The sequence below is a fragment of the Sinohyriopsis cumingii genome, chromosome 7 (genome assembly GCF_028554795.1).
Source record: "Sinohyriopsis cumingii isolate HCF-2022 chromosome 7, ASM2855479v2, whole genome shotgun sequence".
Lineage (NCBI taxonomy): Eukaryota > Metazoa > Mollusca > Bivalvia > Unionida > Unionidae > Sinohyriopsis > Sinohyriopsis cumingii.
Genome location: NC_142967.1, coordinates 111,739,669 through 111,753,619, shown reverse-complemented (window position 1 = coordinate 111,753,619; position 13,951 = coordinate 111,739,669). Strand labels below are relative to the sequence as shown.

At 36.6% G+C, this 13,951-nt stretch overlaps 1 protein-coding gene across 1 annotated transcript in view; it reads left to right on the top strand.

Moving 5' to 3' along the window:
- Positions 1 to 3,157: 3,157 nt before the first annotated feature.
- Positions 3,158 to 13,951, top strand: part of LOC149795937 (cell adhesion molecule CEACAM1-like) — a 43,874-nt gene continuing 33,080 nt past the window's right edge. Inside the window, exons 1-2 of the mRNA XM_089963894.1 lie at positions 3,158 to 3,206; positions 4,324 to 4,407. Of these exons, the coding sequence (XP_089820020.1) occupies positions 3,200 to 3,206; positions 4,324 to 4,407 (91 nt within the window). The 5' untranslated portion in view covers positions 3,158 to 3,199. The remainder of the gene's footprint in view (positions 3,207 to 4,323; positions 4,408 to 13,951) is intronic.

The following is a 13,951-nucleotide window of genomic DNA, read 5'->3' as shown; positions in this document are numbered from 1 at the left end:
ATGTGTATTTGATCCTTTGGATTTCCTTCTCCTGTTTCCATATATCGCAATCTTTTGAATTTGCATGGTGTTCCTTGCCGCAGTTGACGCAATGCGGAGTGGCTTTGCACTCGGATTCCCGATGAGAAGGGTCTCCACATCGTCCACATACTTGGTTTCGGGAACAGCGGTCTTCATGATGACCGTATTTTTGACATTTGTAGCATCGGAGGGGATTTGGTATGTATACCTCAAACCTAACTTGTAAGAACCCAACTTTGACAACTTTAGGTACCGTTGGTCTGTTGAAGGTGAGTATAATGGTGTTGGTGTCTTGCAGATCGCTGTTTCGTTTGATACGAATCCTACGAACTGCAGTGACACCTTCACTTTTCATCCCCTCTACGATGTCTTTGTCGCTGACTCCAGCCAAGTCACGGCAACGAATGACGCCTTTTGATGTATTTAGAGATGTGTGTGCGAAACAAGTCACTGGGATGTCATGAAATACCTTAATTTTTTGAATGTTCTCAGTGTGTGCTTTAGGTTCGCACTCCACAAGCAGACCACCTGATTTAATCTTTTTAACGCTTTTTGGTTTGCCGACTAAACCAAGTATAGTCTTTTCGATTATAAATGGCGATAGTGCGGCCAGGGGTTTGGTTTCATCTTTTGATTTGATGACCATGACGCGAGGAAACGATTCCACACTACATGGTTCATCATCTGAGTCAGTTCCCGTTTTGGTACGCTTATTTTGATTTTTTTGATTTTCCATTTTGGCTTGAATAAAAATTCAGCACCCGTGCTCCCCACCCACCAAGGAGCCCAACAAGGGGACACTTTTCAAGTGTCAGGGATACACAGATGCCATACTCAGTTGATAAAATTACCTTTGATTGACCCTGAAGTCGCCAGTTTCTAAGGTCGGTAAAATTACCCCCCGATTGACCCGTTAAGCCACCGCCTTCTAGGAAGTCTTCTAAGACTTGGAAAAGGGAAAGATAAAGTAAGAGAGTTTAGGGGCAACGGTGGTATCAAGAGAGATACAAGGAGACAGATAAAGAAGGTGAGAGAGTAAATAAAGACCTCCTAGGGCTCGGCGTGACCAGCCGATTTGTCGGAACTGGGCCCATCCCGACCACCCGTCTAAGAGAAGTAGAGGCCAAAGTAGTGTGTTGCAGGGAAAGCCTCTGCTCAACTACCAGGATCCTTTCCTCCTCCGACACGGGACGCAACCCACGGCAAACAGGTTGCCTCTGCTTAGTCGCCTTTTACGACACGTAGCGAGGCACGTCGGGCCAATTCTTCAACCCCAGACCCGCAGGGGGAGTGATGGTTAGTAAGACTATGTCTTGGTCAGTAGGCGTACTCGATGGTTAATAAGTGCGTTGATAGGTATGTGTCGGTGTTTTGCACTCAACTATGTTCAATTCCCCACGAATAGCATATCCATATGGGAATTGTGTCTGCAATAAACACTATTGCCTGTGCAGAAAACCAATTTCAATGGGATGAATGTGTAGGATAAAGAGGACTATATATATATATATATATATATATATATATATATATATATATATATAAGGACGTAAGGTTCACGGTTCTGTTCAGTAGTTAGTCATTGTCGTTGAATGATATAAGAAAACAGTTGTGCATATGTAGAGAAAATACCCAAAGAGTGTTGTGGGTAGTCGGTAGTAGCAGTACAGACCACGGCAAAATTAGACTGCAAGCTTTTCGTTTTCTATACAAGAGACACTTTACTACTATGAGAATGTAACTAAATAATATGGTTAACTTTCTACAGCATTATTCATTCGAGTTATGGTGGATGACTGATGATACTAGAATGTTTATTTTCAGCTTAATAATATTTTAGGTCATGTCTTTTTTAAAGCAAAGTCATTATGCAACTGTATATTGGCGAGATCGTATCTGGGGTCGCAGTTCAGTGTCATATGTCATCAATAATGTCTTTGTTTAACTAATTTACTATACACCCTAACCTTGCCTATAAAAAAACTTTCCTTCTCATAAGGAAATGAGAAAAATAATAATAATTATAGCTGGGTCTGCAATCTCCATCTCGATCGTATTCAAGCATTTTATATATGGGCTGATCAACGTTCATAACACATACATCCAAGATACGTTTAGCTCACAATGTACACATTACATGGTGTGGGGTTTGGGGTACTTAGAAAGACGCTTTTAACAGTTTATATTATACATCATGCAGAATATGAGAGCGAAATGTTTCGTCCAAGGACACAATGTTCTAGGATGGGAGGGAAATTAACTCAAGACCCCTGGATTACAATTAAGAATCCAACGCTTTAGATGTTCACCCTATCACCGCCACCCCTCAACCTCAAGCGATTCCGGCAATTTTCAAAAGGCGTATTATAAATTGCACATATTAATCAATTAATTACATTATTTGTTTCTGAACTATACATGAACTTAAATATGGAAACCAAATCACTATGGAAAGATTATTCGAGCTTTTAGGATGGACATTTTTTAAATGCTGTAATATTAATCAGATTTTATTTTTGCAGTGTCTTATTCTTTGCTATATGATCGGGCATGTTTAAAGCTGCTTCTTCTGAGGCTCTGCTCTGTAATCACTATTACCATTTTGCATGAATATAAGCAACAACAATTTCGCATGATAGCCAATTTTATATGTATTACTTAAGATAATAGCCTCAACCTTTTGTACTACTCTTTCTTTCTTTTGATCCCATCCACTCCGTCCGTAACGACTTTATCTAAATGGGTAGAATAATTGATCAATATTGTATTGATGTTAGTAAAATTTAGATAATAATATAGCAGTAAATACGAAACCAATGCAAAAGGGGAGGGGGAACTAATTGTTCAATAGTTATAAAAATATGTTCCTGATAAATTATTAAAAGTGTACCAATTTCTGATTTGTGCAAAGGAGGAAGGATCACTGATAGTTATGTAGCACATACTGTAAATGTGACTGTTCTAGCAAAGGCCTCAGTGAAATAGGATTTTCAGACGTATATTTTGAGGTATATACAGCTAAATTGATTTCGAGTATTTACAGCATCAGTAGGCGATTATGTGTTGGTTTCAATGCGGAAGTTACATGAAGTATATTGGAGTGGTTTTATTGTGATATATATTTATATGAATAGGAGCTGTATATTGAGACTGGACGTGTTCGCCCTCAAGAAAATGAATGGAAGGTAAGAACTGTAGGATCTTGAACGTATTTTTAGAAAAAATATGTAGTTTTACGATTAAGACAATAATTTGCAACACATTATATTACATGATACTTCACATATGACCACATTACCATTCCCTTAAATAATACATATATTTTCCTTCTTGGATAATACTAATTCATTTCGGGACAGATATACTGAATAGCATGATTATTTCGCATGAAATCGTTTCAGTCGTTGAATTTAGCACCAGAAAATCACCACACTTAACGTCATTTACTGTCATTACTGAACAAGTTTCAAAAGATAACGAAAAAACAAGTGCTTCAAAAGCAAAGTTTAAACCTCATTTTATTCAGTTTGTTTATGGATAAATTCTACGTCAGTTTAGACTTTCGTAAATATGCATTAAAAAGAATTAAACCAGACCTAAACGATTACATTAAGATAAAATATTAGAGAAAAAATATCCTATTCCATTATACAATTGGTGTTCTTACATAGCTCAAAAGCAAATGAAGCAATTGACTGACCAAAATGTACTTCTAATCTCGCTCTTCGCACAGTTGCTTCAATCGCCTATGTTATTATACTGATCAGACAATGCAAAACTTGCATAGATATCGATCATAAGCTAGAACGAGTCATACGATACTTGAATGTAAAACGATTATCAAGGCTGACGAAATATCGGGATTAATAGGCTTTATTATTTTATTTGTATTGTTATTTGTATAATTGAAATATATTGAACGTTTCTAAAATGATTCTTTTTATTATTATTAGTGTTTCCGGTTTTCTAAGTATGAAATCAAAGTTAGTAGCTTTTAAAAGAGCATCCATTAAACTTTGTGTGTTTCATAATGCTTTTCCAAATATTTATTTATGATTGCCTTTATTTTACACGTATTATTACAATTTTAAGTAAACCCCAAAAGTCACAATTGTTCCTATATATTTTCTCTAAATTAGCAAACATATTGTAAAAACCAGCTCTCTTATGTAACATAGGCCCACCGAAGCAAATGAATTCAAAAAGCGCAATGGATTTACTTTATAGATAATTTTTACAAGTCATATTCTAATTGCATTTATTGATATACCTTGATATTATAATATATTAATTTCTTTCCAGAGACTGAGATGGAGATGAAGTTTCGAGGTGTAGCGTGTCTGCTTGTATTTTCAATCTGGATTTTTTATGGAAAAGAAGTATTCGGTAGGTAAACAACACCTTCATAATAAGATAGTAAATGTTTTTATCATTGGTAGAGGTTTCCAGACTTGGTTAAAATGAACATTGTTCTGAAGCATTCAGAAGTGTCTTAAAATTGCCTTTACAACAATGGTATAGCTCTTGGTGAGCTTTAGATTTAACCGCTGTCGTCTCACATCGAATTGAATTCTGAGAAGCGACACGTGTTAAACAAAACATTACGCCGGATAGGGTAATTGAGAACTGTTTGTTTTACGTGTCTTCAGGTTTGGTGAGGTAATATAAGTATATTTGATGACATATTTCTTAGCAACATTACCTTCCTTTTCTCAATATATGCCTTGTACCTAAATTTATTCTTTCGTTTGCTAGTTAATATTGCCCGGCCAATTCCACTGATAACCACCTAAACTAAAACTGTTCATTTTCAATGTTCATCGTACCGGAACTTTTTATACATTTTGCCATAGGGGCCAAGAATTGGACATAATCTTAGCAAGGTAAACGCTTCTAAACTAATGCAAATATGTTGGAAAAACCTGGCCTCTAATGGAACTCCAAAGTTTCGAATGATATACTTGTATATATCAGCGTTACCATATGACAAAAACGACCATACGGCGTCATAAAAAGCAAATTTTAGGTGGAGAAAGCAAGAATTGGACAGAAAATCATAGTAAGGTGATCCCTTCCAACCCAAGATAAATGTGAAGAGAATAGTGCGTTTCCAGCATAGCAGCTCTGTGTTCAGATGACCATTGCAGATTGGCGCGTCGACGTTTTCATGAAAGAAAAAAAAAACGCTTCACAATACACTGTGCGGAAATTGTTGACTTGATGCGCGTGAGTCTGATTCGTGAAAATCCTAAAGTACTCGTCGATTCTGCGCTGCGGTTCAACATCAACCAGCTGATGCAGTTGTACAATATGTTCCAATATCTTATGTTTAACTCGTGAAATTTCATCCATCAACCCTCAAATTATTGAACTCATCTTTAGTATAATCGATTTTCTTGCATTTAAATTTAAATCAATTAAATAATAAGCGTTTATTATAATGATAGAAAAAATATTTTTGCGGATACCTCATTAAAAAAACAGGTCCATGTGAACGGTGTTGTTTAAAAGAGTATTGCGGAGATCATGTCTCTGGAAATCACCGTGGTTGAGACCTTTCATGCACCGGTTGTTGTGTAGAAACTAAGTCAACATCTAAGTTGTGTCGAGATTATAGGGTTGTTTAACCGTGGTGGAATACATGGAATCATATCCGACTAGGAGACGCTCAGACATTATCAGCTGTTGGTTCATTTGTTTCTTTTTGCTATTGTTCTTGTTTTATTTTTAGTTGAATAATACACATTTATTTTAATATTGAGTACGAATTTATAAATTTAATCAACATCGTAACCAATCCCATCAAGTTTGACTTCGATCAAATAGCTGCACCTCCAGTACCTCTACTTTATTGATTAAATCTTTATGATTTTATCATTGATGCAAAATTTAAGTTTCTAATGATGGTGCCATTCATGTGTGGCTGACGTGGTTCTTTGAACAACGTCAAAACAGTTCCCTGACGATGACAAGTTCGCTTGCAGCTAAAATCATCAGCGTGTTACCGTCAAGGGCGCGATACCATATTAGAATTAAATGTATCACCGAGCAATGTGATTGTGGTTGAATAATCCAAGGTTAACATGAACCTAAACGCGAATCACGATTGAAGGTACGCGTCAACATGCTAACAAGTTCAACATCACCGGGGCTGCTAACTGGGATCGACAAGCATTTTACGAAATCGCGTTTCCGTACACAACCGAAGAGCATGGAATTTATCAAATGCAGCCACCGAACGAAAGCAAGATCTCACCAGCATAGGTTAGAATATTGAACTTGATGTTACCGAACATTCTGCAAAATCAGCTCCTTGATCTCCGCTAACTCCAAAACTTTTTGTTGCTATTGATGAATGGAATAGCGTTGTGCTTGGACGAGGAGCAACACTCTGCGACGTTGCTGTGCTTGAGCGTAAAATTAGAATTCCTGTCATTATTAGCACGATCAGTGGTGAGATCATAAAGAATTGTGTTAAATAGAAAAATAAAGAAGCTGCCTTTGAACTAATCGAAAATAACGCACATGTGTGGACGTCTACGTTAGCGTTTCAAAGTCAAACTCAAGTCAAATTTTATCACGGCCATATTTATCAGGCTCGCTGTGATATTTCCAAACATAAAGGCCATTTTCAGTCTGGTATTTCGATCAAATAGTGTCATCATGTGCGACTTGCTACTAAACAAAACCACTACACAATCCAACACAATTAACAATAATGAAATACATGAACCATAAAACTCCTATCGATGAGCAAGTCATTCTTTTGTAACGGTGGAAGTGGTATATCATTTTCCACCAAAAACTAATCAATGCGTCCAACTCCAAAATGCTTTCACGAAGATACTGCACGGTCATTCACCGAATATGGACATGGGGGTGTCTGAAACACACAATATAATATCACCATGGTCACGTGTTACCCAGAAAGTTTTCTGACAGGGTGAATGCTTTCCTATTTTACAAGGCTTGGTCTCCTACACATTAACTGGTCCGAGTGTATGTAAACGGATCGATGCCTGATTTTGACGCAACAAGGTGTGCGTGCATCAGCAGCCTCGAGTTTAACAGCAACGTCCATCCAATTATTCCTGCGTGGTTTGTTACACACTTTAATCCGCCAGACAACGAAGTAGCTAAGCATCAGGGTGGATGTGCTCCATGTGTGTTGTTGATTTCTGCTTGACAAACATATTTTAGTGAAGATATCTATCACTGTCTATTATAGACCTCAAAACGCTGTGTAGACACATGTCACTGATTTGGCAAATACCATTGTAACATCGCTTTTAAAAGATCTGGGACCAAAATCGTTGGTAAGTTTACGATCTGTGCGTCTGTGGATCATCAAAGTCAATGTCACAGACTCATCACTGACCCAACCGAACTATATTTTATCGTTGCAAATACCATTAACAAAGATGTGTATAGACGAAGGTATCAGAAATGGCAAAGACAAAGCGTAGCACTCAATTCTGAAATTGCACCGGACTTTAGCGGGTACTGAAGAAAACTTTAAAAAAGAAAGCAAAAATACCAAGACCTAAAGTAGTACTGTAATTACTAAGCTCATACCGACGTTAGTGGAAATTGCCCAAAATGTCCTTTGTTATCTGAGAGCTTAAGTAAGAGTGTAAGAGGAGATGATATCTCACATGAAAATTCTACTATCCAACAACCATAAAATGCTACTCTTTACACCCTTCTAAATACTATATGGAAAACCGCTAGTATCTAGTTCTAGTCACAACTTGTAGGAAATTCCATTACAAAAAAACTAGTATCAATTCATAGTCACAACTAGTAGGAAAGTCCTTTTTGGAAAACCTAGTATTTATTTTAAGTTCTAATTTGTGGTAAAATCAAAATGAAAAACCTAGTATCTATTTATAGCTACAACTTGTTGAAATTCCTTTGGAAAAACCCAAATATATAATTATACCCTAAAAAAACCGGTGTTACAAGTGGCTGACCTCAATACGCGATGCTGTAGGTACATACGTGAAACGAATTTCATAGAACCAAATGGTCTTGATAGGGATATATGGAGTTTTGTAGAAGTAACAAAGACCTACACAAACACATACACTCCAAACGTCATGTGCTAGCGTGCAATCTAAACGAAGAATCTACAATCTCACAAAATATAGAATCCCTTAAACCGACAAAAATACCATCCATTATACCAGTATACCATCTAGCATCCCAAACCCCATACAAATACTATCGATCACACCATCTAGACTATCCATTACCCTTGCAAACTTTATGTACCTGGGTGGAAAATCAAAGTTGTCGCCTCTAACAACGACAACGGCGACGGTCAAAAGTAGGACAATAAACTTTGCCTGGCAGATCACAAGTCAGACAGAATTTTCAGCACCTAGACATATTTGTAGCATTTCAAGATAAGAGCAGTTAAACAACCAGTGCACAAACCCAGTGGTGTTCGACAAACTTAATGTTACTTCTGGATATTTGAAATAATCCTTACTACATATGTATGAATATTTTAAAGTTACCGAAGAACATCAAATTAATTTTAAGATTCCTCATTTTGATGCTGAGGGCAAACGATAATCTATCAATGATTTACTAAAAAAATGCCACACCGATTTAACCATGAAATGGAATGGCATACCATATTATTAAGTTGTGTGACACAACAATGACCAAACCAACAAATCCATTTTATCTACGTTGAATAAACATCGATATGTCTTTGTCGATGTCATCATGATTAGCAGATTACAGTTGCTTAACAAATGTATATTCAGCCGGCAAAATATATCTGTATGAACACCTGCATGTCAAAGGCAAAATGAAGTTTAACGTGAGGCTGTAACCGTTGTATTGCAGCTTACCTTCAGTCAGTTGTACTTGCACCTAATCCTGAATTTAATCTGAGATTTGCATCACAATGAAACCTGCTCAACAATGACGATATATTTTCTTGCGCGATTCCACTATCATCTATATTTGGGTATTGATAGGTTGCCAAGCACACCGTCGATCTGGTACGATGAATGAACGACGATCTTGCGACATGGCCACCGCGGAACGTAAGGCTGACAAAACTTGGACTTTGGATGTCAAAGATGACACCGACTACCGTTGAGGAACAGCGGTTACTCTCCTTCATATACCTGGGTGGAAAATCAAAGTTGTCGCCAACGACAACGGCGACGGTCAACATCAGGACAATACACTTTACCTGGCAGACCACAAGTCAGACAGGATTTTTAGCACCTAGACACATAGTTGCTGCTTTCAAGATAAGAGCAGTTACACAACCTGGAAACGAACCCAGTGGTGTTCGACCAACTTGGTGTTACTTCTGGATATTTGAATTAATCCTTACTTCATATGTATGAATATTTTAAAGTTACCGAATAACATCCCATTAATTTTAAGTTTCCTCATTTTGACGTTGAAGGTAAACAAATACCATACCGATTTAACCATGAAATGGAATGGCATACCAGATTATTAAGTTTTGTGACACAACAATGATCCAACCAATAAATCCGTTTATCTACGGCGTTTGTTAGGTCTGCGCGACGAAAAACTAACGGTTACCTTGTATATAAGGGAGTGACCTGAGTTAACGATAGATCTTTACTGTAACAAAGACAACTATCGATTTTGCTGTGTTCCTGAACGTCAATTTTGAGAAATAGAAACACAGACTAATTTGATTGAACAGTTTCAACAAGCTTTCGTAGATGTCAAACTCTTGAATTTGCAAATTTCATTTTTACTCATATTTGAGTGACATGGACGATCTAACTCGTTCGGGTGCATGTGCAAGTTAAATAAACATCGATAGATATTCGTCGATGTCATCAATGTTAGCCAAAGACACTGTCATTGCGGAATGAAGTTGCTTAACTAATTTATATTCGGCCGCCAAAATATATCTGCCTGACCACTGGCATATCAAAGGCAGGATGAAGTTTAACGTGAGGCTGTAACTGTTGTATTGCAGAAACGATTTAATTAATGTTTTCTTGGTTCATGATAATTTACTATTGCAATTCGAAACCTTTAAATCGTTAGTTTGCTGATCATTGATACCATTGCTGATCGGTATTTTTGTGCAAGATTTGTGGTGAGTCATGGTTGACCAAGAATTTAAAGTAGAATGTGCGTAAGATGTTTATTTGCAATGCTGCAATTATCCTTTCTTATACGTGGGCTATAAGTTTAATATAGAGTAGCCGAAATATTATAATGCCGTTCTAAACCATTATACTTATTAGTGATTTTTTAAAAAGTTAACTTTTAACATTTATATTTCTTCCTATCGCTCCCTGATGCCCTTATATATGCCATTAACATGTGACTGATACTCGTGATAACTTTGTAATTCTTTATTTTTCTCATCCAGTTGCATTTTTAGAATTCGTATGACATTACTGAGATATTTCATACATTCGCTGGGTTCCTGGTTATAGTACGGATTAAGCGTTTGCTCAAAATCAGCAAAATCGATGGACGTCAACGTTTCAACGTCAGGGATTCACGGATCTTGCACCAACTTATGCTTTGACTTTTTGGGAGATACCTAACATTGTTTTTCATCGGAACGTCATTGAGTATCCTGTACAGCCGATTCTATCCTATTTTATAATGATGCGCGATCGCCGTCAAATCTTCTTTAACCAACACTCGCTCTAATTTCAGCGATATCGTTTTCCGTCATATCGATTCCACAAGGCGTATGAAAAGTATTAATTTTTGTAATCATTGGCGGGTACGATGAAGTAAAAAAGATATAAAGTATGTCAGCTTGGGCATGTACGAATAGGTTTGAGTGGGTACGAGAAAGAATGCTTAAGAAAAGTTACTAAGTATTATCAGGTGTATTACTGGATATTAACTAGTATGACTGCATAAAACCTATTAAGTAATGACATGTATATTTGGGTATATTATTGGGTATTAATGCATATATTATTCAGTAGACACTTTAAGCATTATTGGGTATTCTTGAGAATATTATCAAACATTAACAAGCACGACTATATATAGTTTTTTCAAGATTCAGACGCAAATGTAGTAAATCAGCTATTTGGGCACTGCGTATTCTAGCTCGTTTCTTCGTGAAAGCGTTGGTGCACCGATCTGAGGCATTTCGCAATAGTCCGTCAAACATCAGTCCTACTAGCGTGCTTAAAATATTTTCATGCATGTATGTATTATGTTGCCCAATAAAGGAAAACGTCCTTCATGTGGGCACCAATAACTGTACAAAAACTCTATAGCGACAAACCCTACTAAAACATGTGTAAACACGAAGAGGGAACAGAATTGCCACCAAAATTACGAATTTGATAATATACATTAGTTTATCCGCTCTCAAGGGCATTTCAGCTCTATATTCTCAATCAAAGACTATATAGCGCAAAACTTTCCAAGCATTAAACACCCATAAACCGCAAGAACGAATAAAAGTCCGAACAAAGCAAAACACGAAGAGGGAAACGAGAGCTCTGAATATAACATGTCTCACTCTCCATTAACAAACGTGCTACCAGAAGAAAAAGTGCCTACAATTGGGGTTCCAGCAATTACAGTGCCAATAAGATATATTTAGTTCTAGCCCTACCCCACCCCCAATGGACTGAGCAACCGTGTTACATGTCATTAAATGCATATCACCAAGCCATACATGCAACGTTACTTTAGTCTATACTAAGTCTTTCACTGACACAGAGCATGAAAGCATACCATCCCCGATCATGTGTTGATATATTGAATGTACTTTTCAAATCCACAAAATGTAGTGGATCAAGTCTATCAAATTTTCAGATTGAAATAATTACCTTCATATTTACACTAGGGAATAATGCATACAGTACAGATGAAATCAAAACACCATAGTCTTATAGAGGTTCATACCGTGGCTCAGTCGGAACTCAATCGCTCATTATTACCAGTTGCAAGAACAACGGGACTACATCGCAGCGTGGTCCATACTTAATCATCGGAAGTATGAACTGTCATTACTTGTCAGAAAACGAAATTATCCAGAAATATTCACTCGTGATTCATCAGCAATCCATTTGCAGTCAACTTTCAACAAAATCATACCGTGTCATATTTATCCATAACATGCATTATTTTTCAATGGTAGTGTGCAAGCATTCAAAGTAGTTAATAAATGTTATATGCGACATTTTCAATGCTAGTTTCCAAGCATTCAACGTAGTTAATAAATCCATTATCTGACAATATGCCTTCCTAAATTGATATAATCATTGGACCTTCTTTTCTGTCAATAAGTAGGGATTAATATTCAACAAGACACCTGAGCGTGTTAGTACAAACCATTAGTGCTGATAACATATTTGATCTCCTTTCATTACGACGTAGTATATAATCCACCGCGAGTATCAAGACACCATAAACCATGTGCGATTGCTAGATATTTTATATCAAAATATCAATTTCTCGGTAAATAATTTGTTATTCACACATAATGCCTTAGTTCAGAAATGTATTATTTTCACACAATATCTGGGTCTCATTGCCTAAGTATGAACTTTTACTACATTCGAAATCTTAGTTTCCTTACCTAGTTCTCATAAAAGATAATAACAAAACCCAAAGGCCACTTGTTAACAGACTTGTACTGCCACTGATCGACAAGATTTTCCTGAAGAATAAAACACAATGTCACTGCTGCATAAATCTCGACTATCTTGCTATATTGTGAATGTTATTTGCCCCACGTTTTTGCTGTAGCACAAAAATCAGGCCGCTGGTTTGCTAAAAGCCGATGTCGTTGGTACAAAATTTAGCTATAAAAACAACAGGGAAGTTTTGTTTTAAATCTGAGGCCACCCAGTTTATGATCGGCATGTGAGACCATTTGGTTTTCGAAACTATCTGGCCAATGCCTGCGACCTTTCATCGTAATAATGTTGGCCCAAAATATATTGCAGGTAAACAGTAGCGCCTGCCCCTAGATGTTGGTATTTAAAACTATTATATATTAAATAGTAAGTCCATGTTATTACCATTTCTGATTCGTATACATTAGTATAAACGGTTAATACAGATTTAGACACATATCCATCGGTAACCTCGGTATTTATTGTCTTGAAAATATGGTTGTATTATGCCCGTGATACACACGATAGGAACTTATCTTTGCGTAAAGTATTTCCATATTTCTTTATTTTGATCAATACTTGATTCGAGGAACAAATATGCCTTCAAATACAGCACGATAATCGTCAATGACCAAACCGTTGTTTAAACTAGTGAGCGCATTTATATAAGTTATGTTGTTTAGAATCTCGTACAGCGGTCCTAAATATTGACAAAGTAACTAGCGCAAATAATAAAATTATTGTGCAACAGAATTTCTTTGAGTTCTGAGAGTATAATCTGATTTCCCTATAGTATTATTTCGTTTGTTAATGAACCATGGAATTGTATGCCTGACACGAAATAACTTGTTCTAATCTGATACAATTAAATTACTGTGAAGATGTGTCTAACTGATGAAAAGTAAATTTGACAGATATTAGTCTTCAACCAGTATCCTAACATTATATGTAGTTTGACCAAAAAATTGCGGCCAGAGGTAAGTAGTGCGACCATCTAACTAACATCGGATCACCACTGTCATATGTACCCAGAACACAATTAAATTTACAATATATTCTATATATTTGTTTATCAGAACTGAACTTTCCACTGTGTGACAATCAATATAAATCGTTTGTTAAAATAAAATACATTCAAAGATGACTTCACGGTAAGCTATTTTCATAGGTCCACCGGCATGTCTTTGAGAGGCTGGACTGTAAAGAAAGCAACGTGCAATTTAACACATTTGTCACTTCCGGATCATCACCAAGGCCTTATTACTCACTGTGCACTGTTGCCAAAACAAATACATACAATCACACCATTA